At 41.6% G+C, this 16,159-nt stretch overlaps 1 protein-coding gene across 1 annotated transcript in view; it reads right to left on the bottom strand.

Annotated features, from left to right (window-relative positions):
* Positions 1-10,950, bottom strand: part of nrxn2a (neurexin 2a) — a 108,248-nt gene extending 97,298 nt beyond the window's left edge. The window contains exons 1-2 of the mRNA XM_080780676.1: positions 10,828-10,950; positions 8,968-9,171 (exon numbers count right to left, since the gene is read on the bottom strand). Of these exons, the coding sequence (XP_080636802.1) occupies positions 8,968-9,142 (175 nt within the window). The 5' untranslated portion in view covers positions 9,143-9,171; positions 10,828-10,950. The remainder of the gene's footprint in view (positions 1-8,967; positions 9,172-10,827) is intronic.
* Positions 10,951-16,159: the final 5,209 nt, after the last annotated feature.

Below are 16,159 nucleotides of genomic sequence, written 5' to 3'. Positions count from 1 at the left end.
CATGGGAAGCGAACGCAGCTGTTGTGGCAGTCTGACACACACACACACACACACACACACACACACACACACACTGACCTTAATTTTGTTTTTGTTTTGTTTTCTATTTATAAAAAAAAAATTCTAGTGCGTGTGTGATACCGCCCTCTGGTGGCGGTCGGGTGGTGTCACAGCGTGACACACAGACAGATAGACAGTTCTGCCCAGGTAACATAGTAATGGCTCACTAGCGTTCGCAATAAGTATAAAATAGGGCTTAAGTGGTTATTCAGAGTAAAGTTGTTGTTCATTAAAAACTTATATTCAAATGTATTTGTTTCAATTCATTATAATTAAATATTGTAATAAATGTATACAGTAAGTATACTACTACATGTATAATGTTTACAAGAAAGCACACCAAAAAAGTAGAATAAGCAATCACTGAAACTTTGTGAAAGAATAATCACAAAGAAATTAAACAATAGTTGCAGCTTTACACTTCTACTTTTGAGATGTTTTGTCCAATATGTATGCTGTACGCTGCTATTACAATGCAAGGAAAAAGAACGATGTCCTATCCAGCCAGAAGATGGAATTGTGGGCCTTGTGAAAATAACTAAGCTTCAAATATTAATTTAAGAATACAAATCAATAAACCACAGCTTCTTGGAAACCCCCTGTCATTCACAGGACCCTGCAGGGTCCCTTGGCTGACAGGGGGTTTCAAATCATTTGTGGTCTATTGATTGTACCAGCCAACAATCACTGCTTTTTTTCACACACACACACACACACACACACACACACACACACACACACACACACACACACACACACACACACACACACACACACACACACACACACACACACACACACACACACACACACACACACACACACACACACACACACACACACAACTCTACTCTTAGAACGTTACACTGGGTCGTTTGGTTCATAAAGCATTGAATGGTTTACGGCCAATGTGCAGTTCCGTTTTCACTGTATGCAGTGCACCACATTATCTGGAACAAACTCCCAGATAAATGAGAGTCTGATTCAACTCTTGGGGCCCTATATCTTATGCACAGCACAAAGTGCTGGCCGCAGCACAACTGTCATTGCTATTTTCCAACCATTACAGATTTTACACCCAGTGCCCACGTTATCTAAATACCAAATTATCTTGTGCCTATTTAGCGCCCATGTTTGGTCTAAAAGTGATGTGTGCTCTGGTGAAATCAGGGCACACTGTGATCTTATGCACTTTGTTATAAGACCTTCAAGTTGGTCGGTGCAGTGACAGTCCAGATGCACTATTTAGAGTGCAATTAACACTCAATGCATTAACAGGTCACCATCAAATGTGCGTCTCCTGACGCACAGAGCGCGCAGCCATCCATCATGCTTTAATAACATGTGGTTTAAAACCAACCTAACTGACAGGGAGCATATGATTATTAAATTGAATGAATGATCTGGCCCAGATGATCAATACATATCATTGGGTAAGTGCCCATTTTCATCGCAAGGAAACAAGCAGTGAGAAAAGAGGGAGGGAGAAGGAAGGGATAAAAATACATAAATTTCATGCATCATATTAGAATATCTTCCAATACATCTCATCCCGTAATAATGAATGGCTTTCTTTATCTGTCTCTGCTCAATAGACACCAGTTAACGTCAAAAGCCATAGAGTTAAAAAAATGCACATCTTAATTGGTGGTTTAATTAAAGAAGAACATAACTTATATTGAGTGAGTGTGTTCATCAGTTTTTCTGCACCTCAGTCTGTACCACCTTACCCTTGACTTTTATATATTATAACAAAGAGTTGGCCTTTATAGTGCCTCTAGCAGTTTTACTCTATGTGTTCTTGGCTTGACACTGCTCAGCCTGACTTCATAGACGTGGTGGGTTACTCTATGTGTTCTTGGCTTGACACTGCTCAGCCTGACTTCATAGACGTGGTGGGTGTGTCAGTGTAATTATAGTCATTGCAAACAGTGGCTTGTTCATTGTTAAACTTGCCCCTATCTGTATATAACACGCCTACGTTGTTGTTGTACTCATACTGACGAAGACCCATAAGAGGTCGAAACGTTGTCATCCTTCTAAATAAATAAATGTCCTGTGGGAGCTACAAACAGTGTGCGGACTACTTCTCCTTCTCCTGAGTGTGTCTCACATTACAAAACTGCTGCTAGATGGTCACACACTTTCATTTTTTCGCACACAATCTCTTAAAGGGAATGACTCTCTGACTCTCTCTGGTTTAATTAATGTCATGATCAAACCAAACTCATGACTAATTCAGAGGTAAAAAAAGCCTTAGCACCGTGCGCCGACCTCAGTGGCCAGATAACGTGCCCTCTAAATAGCAAAATTGAAAACGCATCACTGAGGAGGAAATAAGGGAAACCATTTCCAACTTAAAAAATAATAAATCTCCAGGAGCAGACGGTTTTTCAGGGGAATATTACAAGGTTTTTGCAAACGAACTTTCTCCCAGGCTATGCAAATTATATAATTCTGAATTATCAACAGGGGACCACCCAAAATCATGGTCAGAGGCCATCATAACGGTATTACATAAAGAAGGAAAAGACCCCATACAGTGTTCTAGTTACCGCCCAATCAGTCTTTTGTGCGTGGACTACAAGATACTAACCTCTATATTAGCGAATAGAATTCAAAAGTACATTAAACGATTAATAAACCCCCAGCAAACGGGCTTCATATGGAAAAGACAGGGGACAAATAATATCAGGAGAGCATTAAACATACAGTCACTAGCTGCAAGGGATAAAGACCCATCGATGCTTCTTAGCCTTGACAGGGTTAAAGCGTTCGATAGATTAGATTGCCTCTTCTTAGAAGAGACTTTGAAAGAAATGGGTTTCAGAGAAGAATTTGTTTCTTGGATTAATTTGCTATATAATAATTCCAAATCAAGAATTAGAGTTAATGGTCATTGTTCAGAATTTTTCAGGGTTGAGAGGGGCGTAAAACAGGGGGATTCATTATCCCCGATTCGCTACGCAATCAGCATAGAATGTTTAGCTGAAGTAATACGCCGAAATACTCAGATCCAAGGCATTCCAGATGATGGAGGGTTCGTCCACAAGGTGGCGCTATTCGCCGATGATGTTTTGCTCTTCATAAAAAATCCAATCCTCTCTATTCCCCCACTCATGCAGTGCCTGCAAAGTTATGGTTCCATCTCAGGTTATAAAATTAACGAAAGCAAATCAGAGGCAATGATGATTTCTGGGTTCTGGCCTACACAACTAAACAATGATGTATCATTTCGTTGGTCTAAACAAGGGTTTAGATACTTGGGAATTGTAATTACACCAAATCCTACACAATTATTTGAGGCAAACTATACAAAATTAATTAGAGCCATTAAAAATGACCTGGGGAGATGGGATGTTCTTCCTCTCTCCTTATTGGGTAGAGTTGAAACGGTGAAAATGAACGCATTGCCTAGACTTCTGTTCTTGTTTCAGTCCTTGCCTGTCAGAGTTCCCATCTCCACCTTCAAGGGGCTTGACCGAATGATTTCTAAATTTATTTGGCAAAATAAAACGCCCAGAATAAGGCTCAAAACACTTCTTCTGCCAAAAAATAGGGGAGGCCTAGGCCTAATGTGTCATCCTGAACTACTAGAAAATAACCATAATGTAAAATCCAGCCAAATGAAATCTAAAAGATAATCTGGAATAAGCTTTACACCCTATTACATCCAATTTAACTACAAGATTAGAAAACCAGTAATGCTCTCTGCATCCACGACTGAGGTCGAGAACCACCAATTTGTCCCAGTAATGTACATGTTTTTCCTTTTTTTCCTTTCTTTAAATGATGATACAAAGTGTATATTTGTACGTCTGCAAATGTTCTGATGAATTGAAAAGGGTGGACCCTGTTATAAACAAGTGTGAGCTTAACACATTTTGTACATAATACGTCCTGAAACGTCATAAGGATTGGAACCGAGAGTTGCCTTAGACGTCTGTGGACGTCCTAGCGACGTCCAAACGACGCGGGGCGAGATAATAATATTCAGAATAATTACTTCTTTTTTTTTTGGCATTTCGCTTTTCGCTTGCCGTATGCTAACGCTCTGTGAAACTATTAGCTTGTCATTGACTCCCATGTTAGCGCGGCGGAAAGAATGACTCGTATCTCCTCATCCAGGGCGCTCTCCGTGGTGATGAATGGATCGATATGCTGGCGCTGCGTTTCTGCTCCTCATCCGTCTCTCCCGCAAAATATGAACTCTTTTTGTAGCGTATATAAATATATTAAGATGATCGGAGATTGTGATGGCACTTTGTCAGTCAACTTTTTTAAGAAAGTATTTCCGGTTCATGGCTTTCAAAATGGAAGCGATCACTACTCTGGCGATTACTCCGGCGCAAGCAGCGCCTTTATTTTGATGCAGTTCCGGTACTAAATGTGTTAATCATGGTGTCATCCATAGTAAGGCGCCTGACACACTATTGAAACGAAATCGCTCTCTCTGTTTCGGGGGGAGAGGAGGGGCAGAGCAGCTCGCAATTAATTTTCAATGGGAGTACAGATCAGCTCTGCTCCATGGCTGTGTTCTGCCCTCCTCCCCCCATGGAGCAGAGCTGCTCTGTGAAACTCAGTGACTCCCATTGAAAATGAATTGCTCTGAGCTGCTCTGCCCACCCTCTCTCCCCCCAGAACAGAGAGCAATTTCATTTTAATAGTGTGTATGGCGCCTAACAGTTTTGTATTGACTTGTGCTTTCGTTTGAAATGTACCCATACTGTACATACTGTGAAACAAACATTTCAATCAATCACTGACTCATCAAATGCTCTTAATAGAACTAGGCACGGCAGTTTCAGTAGTTGACAGTCTTCTAGTCTTGCAGTCCTGAGCTTCATCTTTTACTCAGGATTGTGAGTCAACTTCAATATAATGGCTCTCAATTTGTTTCAAATTGGGACCCAGAATTTGCAGTGGTTATTATCTAACATAATACTCTCATATCCTAAGCTCTGCAACCATGTCAGAACATCTCACAACCTACGGATTTTGGGCAAGTGACGTGGTCGTACAACAAAGTATAAATTCCTGAAGTCGCGTTTGCCTATTTTGGAAACACAAACTAAAAACCTACAGTACAGATTGGTTAACCACTTTCAACTGGCCCAGGGCCCTATTTTGGGCATGTCATTGTATGTTCTGTTTTCATACAACATTATAATATACATTAAAAAAAAGGTCTAAGCAGAAACTGCTATCACTGCAAAGAATGAGACAAATTGTACACTGCTGTTCTATCTGCATATTCAGGTGAAACCAAATCATTCAATTAAGTCAGGGTAAAATGAATTATAGGCCTATTTTAGGAACACGGTCCTAAAACATCCTTCAAATGCTGTTCCATTTCATCACTGTACAACTACACAGTACCAAGTGGGACAAACGGAAGCATACAGTATATCACATTTTCTTCTCCTTAGTGTGAGGAATATAGCTTGTGAACTGACTACCAGCATTAAGACTCAAAGGTAGATCTAGGGCAGAATAAATAAAATATGGTTTTGGTCAGTGGTGCATGAGGCAAGATTATGGCACATTGATTTTCTTTTTCAAATGTTTTTTCTTAAATCACAGTAAATAATTAATAATCAATAAGAAAACACTTACTGAGGTTACAGTCTATCCTGATACAATCTGGCGAGAGAGAGAGTGAAATGATGAGATTAAAAGAAAGAGGAAAAAGAGCAGCATAAAAAGGAGAGAAGAGACAGAAAACAGCATTTCACATCCTTCAAGGTACATTCTGCAGACAGATTCAATCGTTTTTCTAAACCCACCATCCGGGGACAAGCTTGAGAGCCTAAACCACCCTTTACTCTCTTTGGTGCACATGAAAGACCTGCATGTGCATATACAAGGAGAGCGAAATGAGGACCTCAATATTTGATGCTGTCTCATACAGCAGGATATATATATTTTAAACAAGCAGAGGCTGTCCACTCATGACTGTAATCCGTTTCTTTACTCAGACAAATCAGTGGTTAAAGAAGAGAGGGGGACAGAAGGAATTGGACAGAAGACTATGGCCACATTTAATCCTGTTAGTCTCTCAAGGGTACGTGACTCCAGAGACAGAGGTCTTAACCCTGAGATGGTCTCTGCCTCTCGGGGCTCACTCCAGAAAACGTTATAGTGCAGTAGGTTAGGTCTGGATTAGGTCTGGGCTGAGAGATCAAGTTGAATTAACTCATCACGCCCAGCCTTGACTCCCGTCTTGAATATAAAGTGAATGGGAGACGATGACGCAGTGTTTTGCCTTGTTTGAACAAGCCTCAGGGGGGTAGGATCTCTAAGTAAAAGACAGATAAGAGGTAAAGGGTGATTTGCACACCTTCAGCCACAGTAGACCTTACACATGAAAAAACACTAAAACTACTGCACAATGAATCAGTTTGTTAATGGTTCTAAGAGCAATACATTCACTCATAATAATTTCTACACTTTATTATGTTTCCTTAATTAGCTATTGCCGAAGATACATTTTGCAGTGGAAAAGCTCACGTCTCTACGCTGAACATCTGAGTCCACATTGTATGAATTATAGTTCTTCCAAGCATACTGGACTCTGTGTGGCACCATCAACTGTGGCTTGCTTTCCAGCCTAGCATAAACATATTAACATACACAAAAGTCTGTTATTGGTTTGCTAAAAATATATAAGTGTCGGGCGGGAAACTTGAAACTACACTATGTGATGGTCATGTTTTCACTATTGTGCATATTCAAATAAATTAATGGTTGATAAAACAACCATTGTCCTAGGACACTAAGGACAGGGGTGGGCAGCATTTATTTTCCAGAGGTCATACTGACCTCAATAAAGTGATCCATCCATACATTGGATTGAATTCAAATTTAAAACACACAGTGCTGAATTATGTTGCGTTAACATCATCCTAGGACCTATGCTGATGTAATGCTACTGTATGTATACTATGCTAATAGGATTCATCGAGTTTGACCTCTAACAAGCAGGACCTGTGGCAGAGAAATGACCAGACGTTGCTGTCTGAAGACGGACAAATAATAGTGTGTCTCCAGTGAGACTAGCCTCATTAAGCTGACACTGCAGGATGCACATGGTAAAGTTGATGTGGCTGAGGCGTGCTCTCAAGCTGTCAACCAGCACAGACCAGTGGATGCAGACAGCCAGGGACCAGAGCAAATGTCTCCTTTAAAGCTCGACCGATGCAACATATTGTTGTCATGCCGATCCCAATTTTGGATTGACATCGCTGCATATCATTTTGCCAAAACCAACGTTCTCAAAAAAAGGAAAATAATGGCCGATATACCGGCCAGACAGATAAATCAGTCTGGCACTAGTCAAGATGTGTCTATAGTATACGCGTATATGTGTGGGGGAGTAACGTGTACATTTGTGTGTGTGTGTGTGTGTGTCAGTTCCTCATGGCTGGCTGCCAGTGCTTAATGAAACGGCTGTAAATTGATGGACAGGCCAGTAAGTGAAGAACAGCATGGTGAGCAGCATGTCATCGTCGTGGAGAATGACAGCTCTGGTCTCTGACTGTCTCCTCCTGGAACTGCAGAAGACGAAGCCCTTGAAGGGCTGAAAGTGTTGAAATGGTCAGACTGGGTCTGCCCAGTGGAGGAAGAACTGATAAGGAGAGAGCGAGAGAAAGCGAGAGAAAGCGAGAGAGAGAGAGAGAGAGAGAGAGATAGAGAGAATAGTTAATGAGCAAGAGAGAGAAAGACAGACAGACAGATAGAGAAGAGAGACCAGAAAAAATGATAGAGAGACTGGCAGCGGGAGAGAGAAAAACAGAAATAGCAAGGGAGAGAGGGATGAAAAGAGGGAGAGAATGGTGAAAAGAGAGACAGACACACATGTGGACAGAGAGAGGGAGACAGAGAGAGAGAGAGAGAGAGAGAGAGAGAGAGTGTGTGATGGTATAGTAAAAGGAGGAACAACAGGGATACTATGTACAGTATGTATGTATACAGTCACTCAAAACTGTGCTTGCCGACATCAGGCTTTTGGCTCATTTTGGATTTTTTTTGTACGTAAGGAAGCACCTACCCTACTATTTAACAAAGTGTTGCAATATTTACATTTGCCATGTGGCTTAATGCTTGGTTGATACTTTAATGGAAAATGACAACTTCAAGAAATCTGAAGGAACTGTATTAACATACCATATGAAACGTTTAGGTATTATTACAAAAGATTAGCACTGCTTTCACTTGCAGATTAAACAGCCAGCTTCCTTCAAACAGCTGGCAAACAACTAAACAAATTTCCCCTTGGCTTTTTATGTGCAGGTCGAAGTGCACAGTTGTTAAACAGCCATTGTTTGGTTGTTTGCCTCAGATGGCTTGCTTTTATCTCCCAGTTGAAGTGCCTTGCTATTGATCTTTTGAAATACAGCCCCAGCCTTCGCAGACAAATAGCATTGTCTTAGGCTAGCATGACACCCAAGTGTTCTTGAAATTGTATTCATTCCACTTAGTTTTTACAGCTACAGTATTATAGATGTTTCCATAATTTGCATAATCCTTAAATAATCCTTACCTTAAATTAGTTATACATAAATTAAACACAAAATAGGATTAAATTCAAGGGGGGGGGGGAAGTCCCGTGTTTTGAGCGACTGTAGTTGTTATTAATGCTGACAAGCATGGGAGGAGTTGGACCGAACCGAGACCATTGTAATAAGAACTGGCTAAACTGACAAGACAGGAGGGCTGAGAGGACCAAATGTGTGCTCCTTCACACAACGGCGTCATGCAGCGAAAATAGGCGACGTACAAACTCACAACGTGTCGCATCCACATGGTCACATGGTTGTGAGTTTGGAGGTCAGCTATGTTTCCGGGAGCGACACCGTCGTGCGACTAAGTGTGAACCTGCCGCCGTTATCACTGCAGCGACATTACCCAGGTTTACGGTGAGCTTCACCCGTCCGCCGTCCAGCTCCAGGCGCAGGGTGTCGGCAGACTCCTGCGAGGTGGTGGCCATCAGCATCCCGTAGGCCCTCTGGGACATGAAGCGCAGGGATACATCCTCGGCCTCCGTATGCAAGGTCGCAGGCAGTACCACCTTCAGGTACATGCTGCCATCGTAACTCAGCACGGTGCCCTCTGGGTAAATCCAGGAACAGAGAGGTGTTAAGAGATTGTGTGTCTCGTTCACAAGGAAACGTCCCATCCCAAACGTATCCCACCTGAAGCCATGCTAAATGTCTGAATTGTACATAGGTAGGATCATTCTTTATTAGGGAGCTGGGTTAAACGAAGAAACCTTTTTTTCACAGCAGCCAAATAGTGGAGTAAACACAGGAGTTAATAATGTTGCTAATTAAAGTTATGCTCCAATCAGGTCAAACAGAGTCAAGGTGTTGCTATTGCACATTTTGGCTCAGTATAGAAGGGAGTAGCCAAATTAGCATCAATGGTAACATCTGGTACCCTACGGTGAAAAATGTCTAATGCTAGTTGAAATTCACGGTTTAATATAAAAAAAAAAACACAGGTTAAGTTTTCTTCAAAGACATCACTTTTTTCCCCAAGCAAAATGCATGGAAGATGACTCATAACTTTCACAGTAACTCATTTATACTCCCTTCCATGCCCGCAATCAGTAGGTGTCAATTTCGTAAAGGTCCCTATCTCATTTTGGAATGCAACTCCATTTAAGACTGCAGTTATATTCTGCTGCACCAGAGGGCAGAGACAGCCTGAAGCATAAAAACAATCTGCTGAGGAGAAGATGATGAAGACAGAGTATAATAATCTTTTCCAAAGATCCCCCCCCCCCCCCCCCCCCCCCATATCTCAATACGATGGATTCAACACATCCCTCATGCTATTAGCAGGCAGTGTTTGTTTGCTTCTGTGAGAAAGGGATCCGATTTAAGCTGAGGAGGAATCATGGCATTTCTATTGGTGCAATGATAGGCTTCAGGCGGTATTTCCACAATTCATCAGTTCATTCAACCACTACCACCCCGGACGCTGACAGCTCATCAATAAATCACTAAAGGAATGGTCCTGTAATTTAACTTTTAGATGGCTCACGTAAAATTCTTCCACTTTCAATGTTATCTGAGGGTATATCCAAATCAATCCTAATCGCTGATATGTATGAGTTGTATAACAGTGTTTTTGTGAGTTTTCCTCCCTTCCTTTAGTCCAGTGGTTCTCAATACGGGGTCCGGGGACGCCCAGGGATCCTTGAGGGGGTTTTAGGGGGTCCCCAGCAAAATGAGGAACAGTTTAAGACCTGAGGCAAATGCTTTTCTAGTTATTTCAAGATTTTACAAAAAAATAGCCAATGCTAAAATCAAAAATTACATAGATGCTTTCTCGGTTTTAATTGGTTAAACAATTATGTCCCTTTTTATTTGTTGGCTATTCAAAAATATATATTTTTTCTCATGAATAACTGACTGTATTGTGTATGTATTTTGTTCTTTTTTTAGTTTGTTTAGTTTGTTTAGTTTTTCTTGTCTGTTTTATTGTATTGTGCTTTTAATTTATACCTTTCTAGTTTGTCCCCCTTTATCTGTATACATGTGAAAACATAAAAATTCAATAAAGAAAATTATATTAAAAAAAATAGCAGATCAACAAGCTCACAATGCATCAAAAATCTTCTCTTATGGGTGTCCCTGGCACATGTGGGTCATGCATGGGGTGCGTGCCTGCGTGACCAAAATGCATATCAATTTGGGGGTCCTTGACATGAAAATGTTTGAGAACCACTGCTTCAGTAAACACTGCCTCAGCACGTCTTACCATTTTCACAGCTTGGCCCCAGGAAGCCGGTGCCGGTGCAGTCGCATATGTGCCTGTTCCAGCCCTCCCTGCACTGCCCGCCGTTGGCGCACGTGTCCCTGGAACAGCGGACGTGGGTCTCCTTGGTGCAGAAGCTGCTCACTCCTGTGGCACTCTGGACCTCCGCCAGCTTCCACAGGTTGCGGCTCTGCCCGTCAATGAAGAGGTCCCTCACGCAGCCCACGTAGCCCAGGTTAAGAGTGGCCGACCACACCTCCGGGGGCAGCGCCAGGCCCAGGTTCTCCTCGGGCAGACCACCCAGGTACATGTCCCCGTCTAGGTCTAAGATCTCACTGCCTTCGTTGGCAGTGAAGGGGCTACTGTGGCCATTTACAGAGATGAAGCCTGCGGGCAAGGTGGTTAGTGTTAGTTAGTGTTATGAGACAATCTGATCTGCTGCATATATATATATATATATATATATATATATATATATATATATATATATATATATATATATATATATATATATATAGCTTTAGTGTGAGAGTAATCGAGGACAGGTGGCTGTGTGGGTTGTATTAAGTATTCAAGGGAGAGTGTGTTAACAAAGGGTGAGATTTGAGGATGCAGGATGCCTCTCTCTGCATTGTTTTTTTTATTTTGGGAGATTGTCCACGCATCCGCTGCCTAGCAACATCCAACCATGACCTTATGATCGGAACAGAGACTGGAAACTGAATCGAAAACTTGTAGCGTTAAAGTTAATCTTGCCAGATCTTTGTGACAGTGCCCTGTGCGTTTCAGCAGAAGACGTGCAGACATTTTTTTTGGGTGTCTCCGTAATTGGCCACTTGTTTAATAGGTTAAGACAATTTTCAAAATGTCATACATAAGATTACGGTGACTAAAAATAATTCCGCAATTAAAACTGGATATGCATGCATGTGTCATGGCGATTGAAGACAACGCAAGAATAAACCAATGAGCTGGCACAATGATTGCGATTTCACAGCTCAGAACCCTCTTTACTCCAGCATTCAGTATAGTTCCAGAGGGACAAGGGGACACAAAGAACAGTAGGCTTCAAACAAACCATCACAGAAGGCTTTCCCTTGTTGTATTCATATTTTTAGGTGTTTAGCAGATGCTGTTTTCCGGAACAACTTGCGACTTGTGAGTTGCCACAGTCTGAAAACTCAACACTCCCAACTTATCTCCCCGGAGTCCTTATTTCTTCTATTTAGATCAAAGCTAATTATGTTGTGTATGCTATATGTTTCACATATGCCATGTATGTTATTTAGATATATCTGTGCAGTTTGCTCGTGCTTAGATGCTAAGTACATTATGTTATAGTACTGTACTTAGTGTTATTTGGATTGATGGTTTGATGTCTACTAGAGTAGTTGTTAGAAAAGCACTTACTTTTCTATTTATAACTATTTATTCAGCCGTTTTCCTGTTGTTGGTTGATTAGGGTTTGTGCCACATACTCTAAGTCTTGCACATCCTACGTCGCTCTGGCTAAATGCATCTGCTAAATGCCTTCATTGTATTTGTAAGTAACTCTCTCATCACAAGAATACATAATAACTGCTACAAGAGAACATATCCGCAGAAGTATAAACCTCCAGCGGTATCCACACTAACACACCTGTGCCTGAAACATGTCCCAGTGTGCCTTGGGATTTTGTGACAATACATTATTTAAAGTGTATTCATATGCCGTTTTTTATTGGTGATAGAATGCATACAATACCTACACCTCTATTTTCACCCACTGACTGATATTCCCTATTTATTCTTCTTATTCTATTTACTTCTTAGTACTTTTCATCAAAACAAACCCAAGGTACCGCTGTTCACACTAACACATATAGTTTTCACTGTCTGTGCATCTCTATTCTTAGCTTGTTCTATCTCTTCTTGCGCGCGCACGCGCACACACACACACACACACACACACACACACACACACACACACACACACACACACACACACACACACACACACACACACACACACACACACACACACACACACACACACACACACACACACACACACACACACACACACACACTTTTAAGTACCATATTATTAGTAATTTTCAAATCAATATGTCAAGTTCTATTTGCCATTAGTAAATACAAATAAAGGTTTATGGATATGAGAGATATTTTGACATGAATACAGGGGTGCATAGAGATTTTGACTTGCCCTTTGGTGTGCCTTGGGCACATAAAACCACTGACCTAGAATAATGATGTAATACAGAGTCACAGTAGGACATTTGCATGTGCATTTTTGGAGAATGCGTGAGGCTCTTACCTTTGCGGCCCTCCCTCTGGAAGTCCACGTGGCACCACTCGCCGTCATTCAGCCTCTTGTTGCTGGCTTTCATTTTGAAGCTGCCAGAGCCCATGTCCATGAGCAAGTACAGGAATCCATCCATCAGCTCCAGAGCAAAGTAGTCGGCTCGGGGCTTCCTGTCGACGAGCTGCGGGCCCTGCAGACTGCCCTGGCTGAATAATAGCAGGCCGCTGGGCTCAGTGGTGCGGAAGTCCAAGGATATGGAGCCTGTTCTCTTGACGTTCCACCTGGGCAGAGTCAGGTAGGCGGACGGCGTGTCAAAGGTCACCGGCTCCAGGGCTTCCACGTCCTCGCAGTGGAAGATCAGATCGCCATGGATACTGACCCTCGGGTCCTGCATGGCGGCCAGATGCGACAACTCCAGTCTGAACTCATTATTCCTGTAGACCACCTTGAAAGGACAAGAGAGACTTCACACTGTGAGGCCATTTAATGTCTCTGGGTTCTAAACATTGAAACCGATACAACGGTGTTATTTACAAGGCCTTTCCCGATTTAATCAGGCTTGAATCCGCAGCAGAAATTGAAATGATTCACATGAATTCACTTCATTGTGATTCATGAGCGGAGTCAACCAAGCTGAAGCTATTGATAAGATAAAGTGAGATGCCCACCATCCCATGCTCTATAAAGGAACATGCAAGCCACATGCACGCTGTGGCGTCACATACAGATAGAAGCAGCAGGAAGGCAGAACTGAGCATTTTTCACTTTCACGCCACTTGCATTTGGCGACAAGAGACTGACTGACAGACGGATCCAAACCTCAGGGTGTGAACATAACTATCTGAAAATACACCAAACTACTTTAGTGAAAAGCAAACAAACAGTGCTAAATCACAAAGATCTCACTGGAGGACTGGAAAACAGCAGTATTAAAAGAAAACACAATTGCAAATGCATTATTTCAGTGAATTTACATTTTCGACATTTAGCCGATAGCCTTTTAACAAACAGAGCAATAATGATAAATTCCTACAGTAGATGAAACAATACAAGCACCCAATAATACAGAGTACATGAATCATTATAAGCCATTGAATACACAACTGACGTTAAGAAGGGTGCAGGGGGCAACAGTTAATCAAAGTACCGGCAATCGATTTCATCAGGATTATTTTGTTGTTAAATTAAAACAATCGATAAATAAAACAAAAACTTATTATAGTATAAAAGTTAGTATAAAATATGGCATAAGACAACAGACTAATCGATTTAGTAAAGAAAATCTATCAGAATATTTGTCACATTAATTCATATAGGCCTATATGTAATGTATATGTTACAGTTCATTCACAAAACCCGTTTTGAGGCTCCGAGGCTCTGAACAGAGCGTTCCGCCTGCCAACCCGAACGCTAGCCGGTGGCTGAGCCGACAGCCGACTGTTCAGGACCCGTACGCCCCCCCGGCCTCGAGTAGAAAACCCACCCCGCCCGACCACTGATAGGGCCGTTATTTAATTTTATTAGATTTTTACCGCAGGAAGGAGGGTGTGTGACTGTCTCGTGGCAGTGAGCCCCGCCTGGCTGGGCCGCAGCGTCGACTTGAGCCTCAAAACGAGCCATTTGTCCTGATCTTACTGGTTCTCAAACATACTGTAACACATACAGTATATAAAAACATGCTTCTAGATTATTCCAAAAAGTAATCAATAGTTGCAGCACTAGTTGCAGCCCTAATTGAATGTTCTTTGCACGACTACAGCACATAGGATAAGCCTTTAAGCCATACACTATACACTGTTGTATGACGAATAGCAAAAATAACCATGTCGATTGGAGTTATCTTTTTATGTTTCTTTGAAGAATTTTGAAAAATGTTGCCTTCAATACCAAAGTGGAAGTGGTTAACACTTAGTAAGCAGACTGAAAGGGGAAAGACAGGCTGGTAGAGGGAAGGGGTTAGGGGAGCAGAGGATATGGAGCACTTCGTGAGCTCATTAATTCCAGCATGGTGTTATGTTCATGCATCTTTTTTTACGCTTGGCATCTCAATTCTGCTACACGTGCACTGACACCTATTTTAATGGGATTTCCACTCAAATAAAAAGGGGAAAGGATTTAGCTCTGGTTTTGACATGCTTTTATGTCAGTCATGTGGGAGCTTTACTCAATGAGATGCCCTGCTCTCACAGGTGAATTTCTCAGTGCAATTTTTAAGGGTAATTTATGTCGCATGAGCCCTTTGACAAGTACCGCTCGACAGAATGGACATTTTCAACAGCAAAGTGCCTCTCTGTACTTTTCACTCAACGACAAAAACTAAAAAGGTTGCAACTGTTGCGTTTCTAGGGCTGCAACTAACGATTATTTTCATAATCAATTAATGGGCCGATTATTTAAACGATTAATCGGTTTATGACACTTATTTAGCGTTTTACTGTGCAGGATGATGCAATACGCACACCAGTCTTAGTAGTGGTGCCAGCTCACGGCAGAAAAATCTAAAAAATTAAGTCTTAAAAAATTCAAGAGTGATAGTGAAAGTGCCGATTATGTATTAGGAGTGGACGCAGAGAATGAGAAACCAACGTTTCGGCAGACAACTGCCTCCTTCAGGGTATGTGTTGGGTATGTGTGTTACTTGTTATTTAGCCTTTACCTTGAACATTTTGATTTTAGGTTATTTTCTAACAAAAAATTGATTAAAGATTAATAGTTAATTCAAAAATACATTATTATGTACAAAGGAAACTCTTCATCTTACAAATACTTCAGGTAATCATTTTCTTTAAGATGTTGAGGGTAAAATGAGATGTTTGTGGATGGATACCATGTGATTCTGCATAGGCCAGGGCATTGTAAGGGAAGAGAGATGGCTCACTCCTTTTTTAAATTAATTAATGAAAAATGTTCAAGGGGGAGGGGTTTACCAGGCTAGAAAAAGACCCACCACCCCCCATACATTTACAGGGCAAAATTGTAGGAAGATGCCAGGGCTCCCAGGCTGACAGAAGCTATATGGCATGTAGGCCT

The sequence above is a fragment of the Protomyctophum bolini genome (genome assembly GCF_963924005.1).
Source record: "Protomyctophum bolini genome assembly, chromosome: 13".
NCBI lineage: Eukaryota > Metazoa > Chordata > Actinopteri > Myctophiformes > Myctophidae > Protomyctophum > Protomyctophum bolini.
The sequence above is the reverse complement of the archived record's forward strand: the minus strand, read 5'-3'. Positions and strand labels throughout refer to the sequence as shown.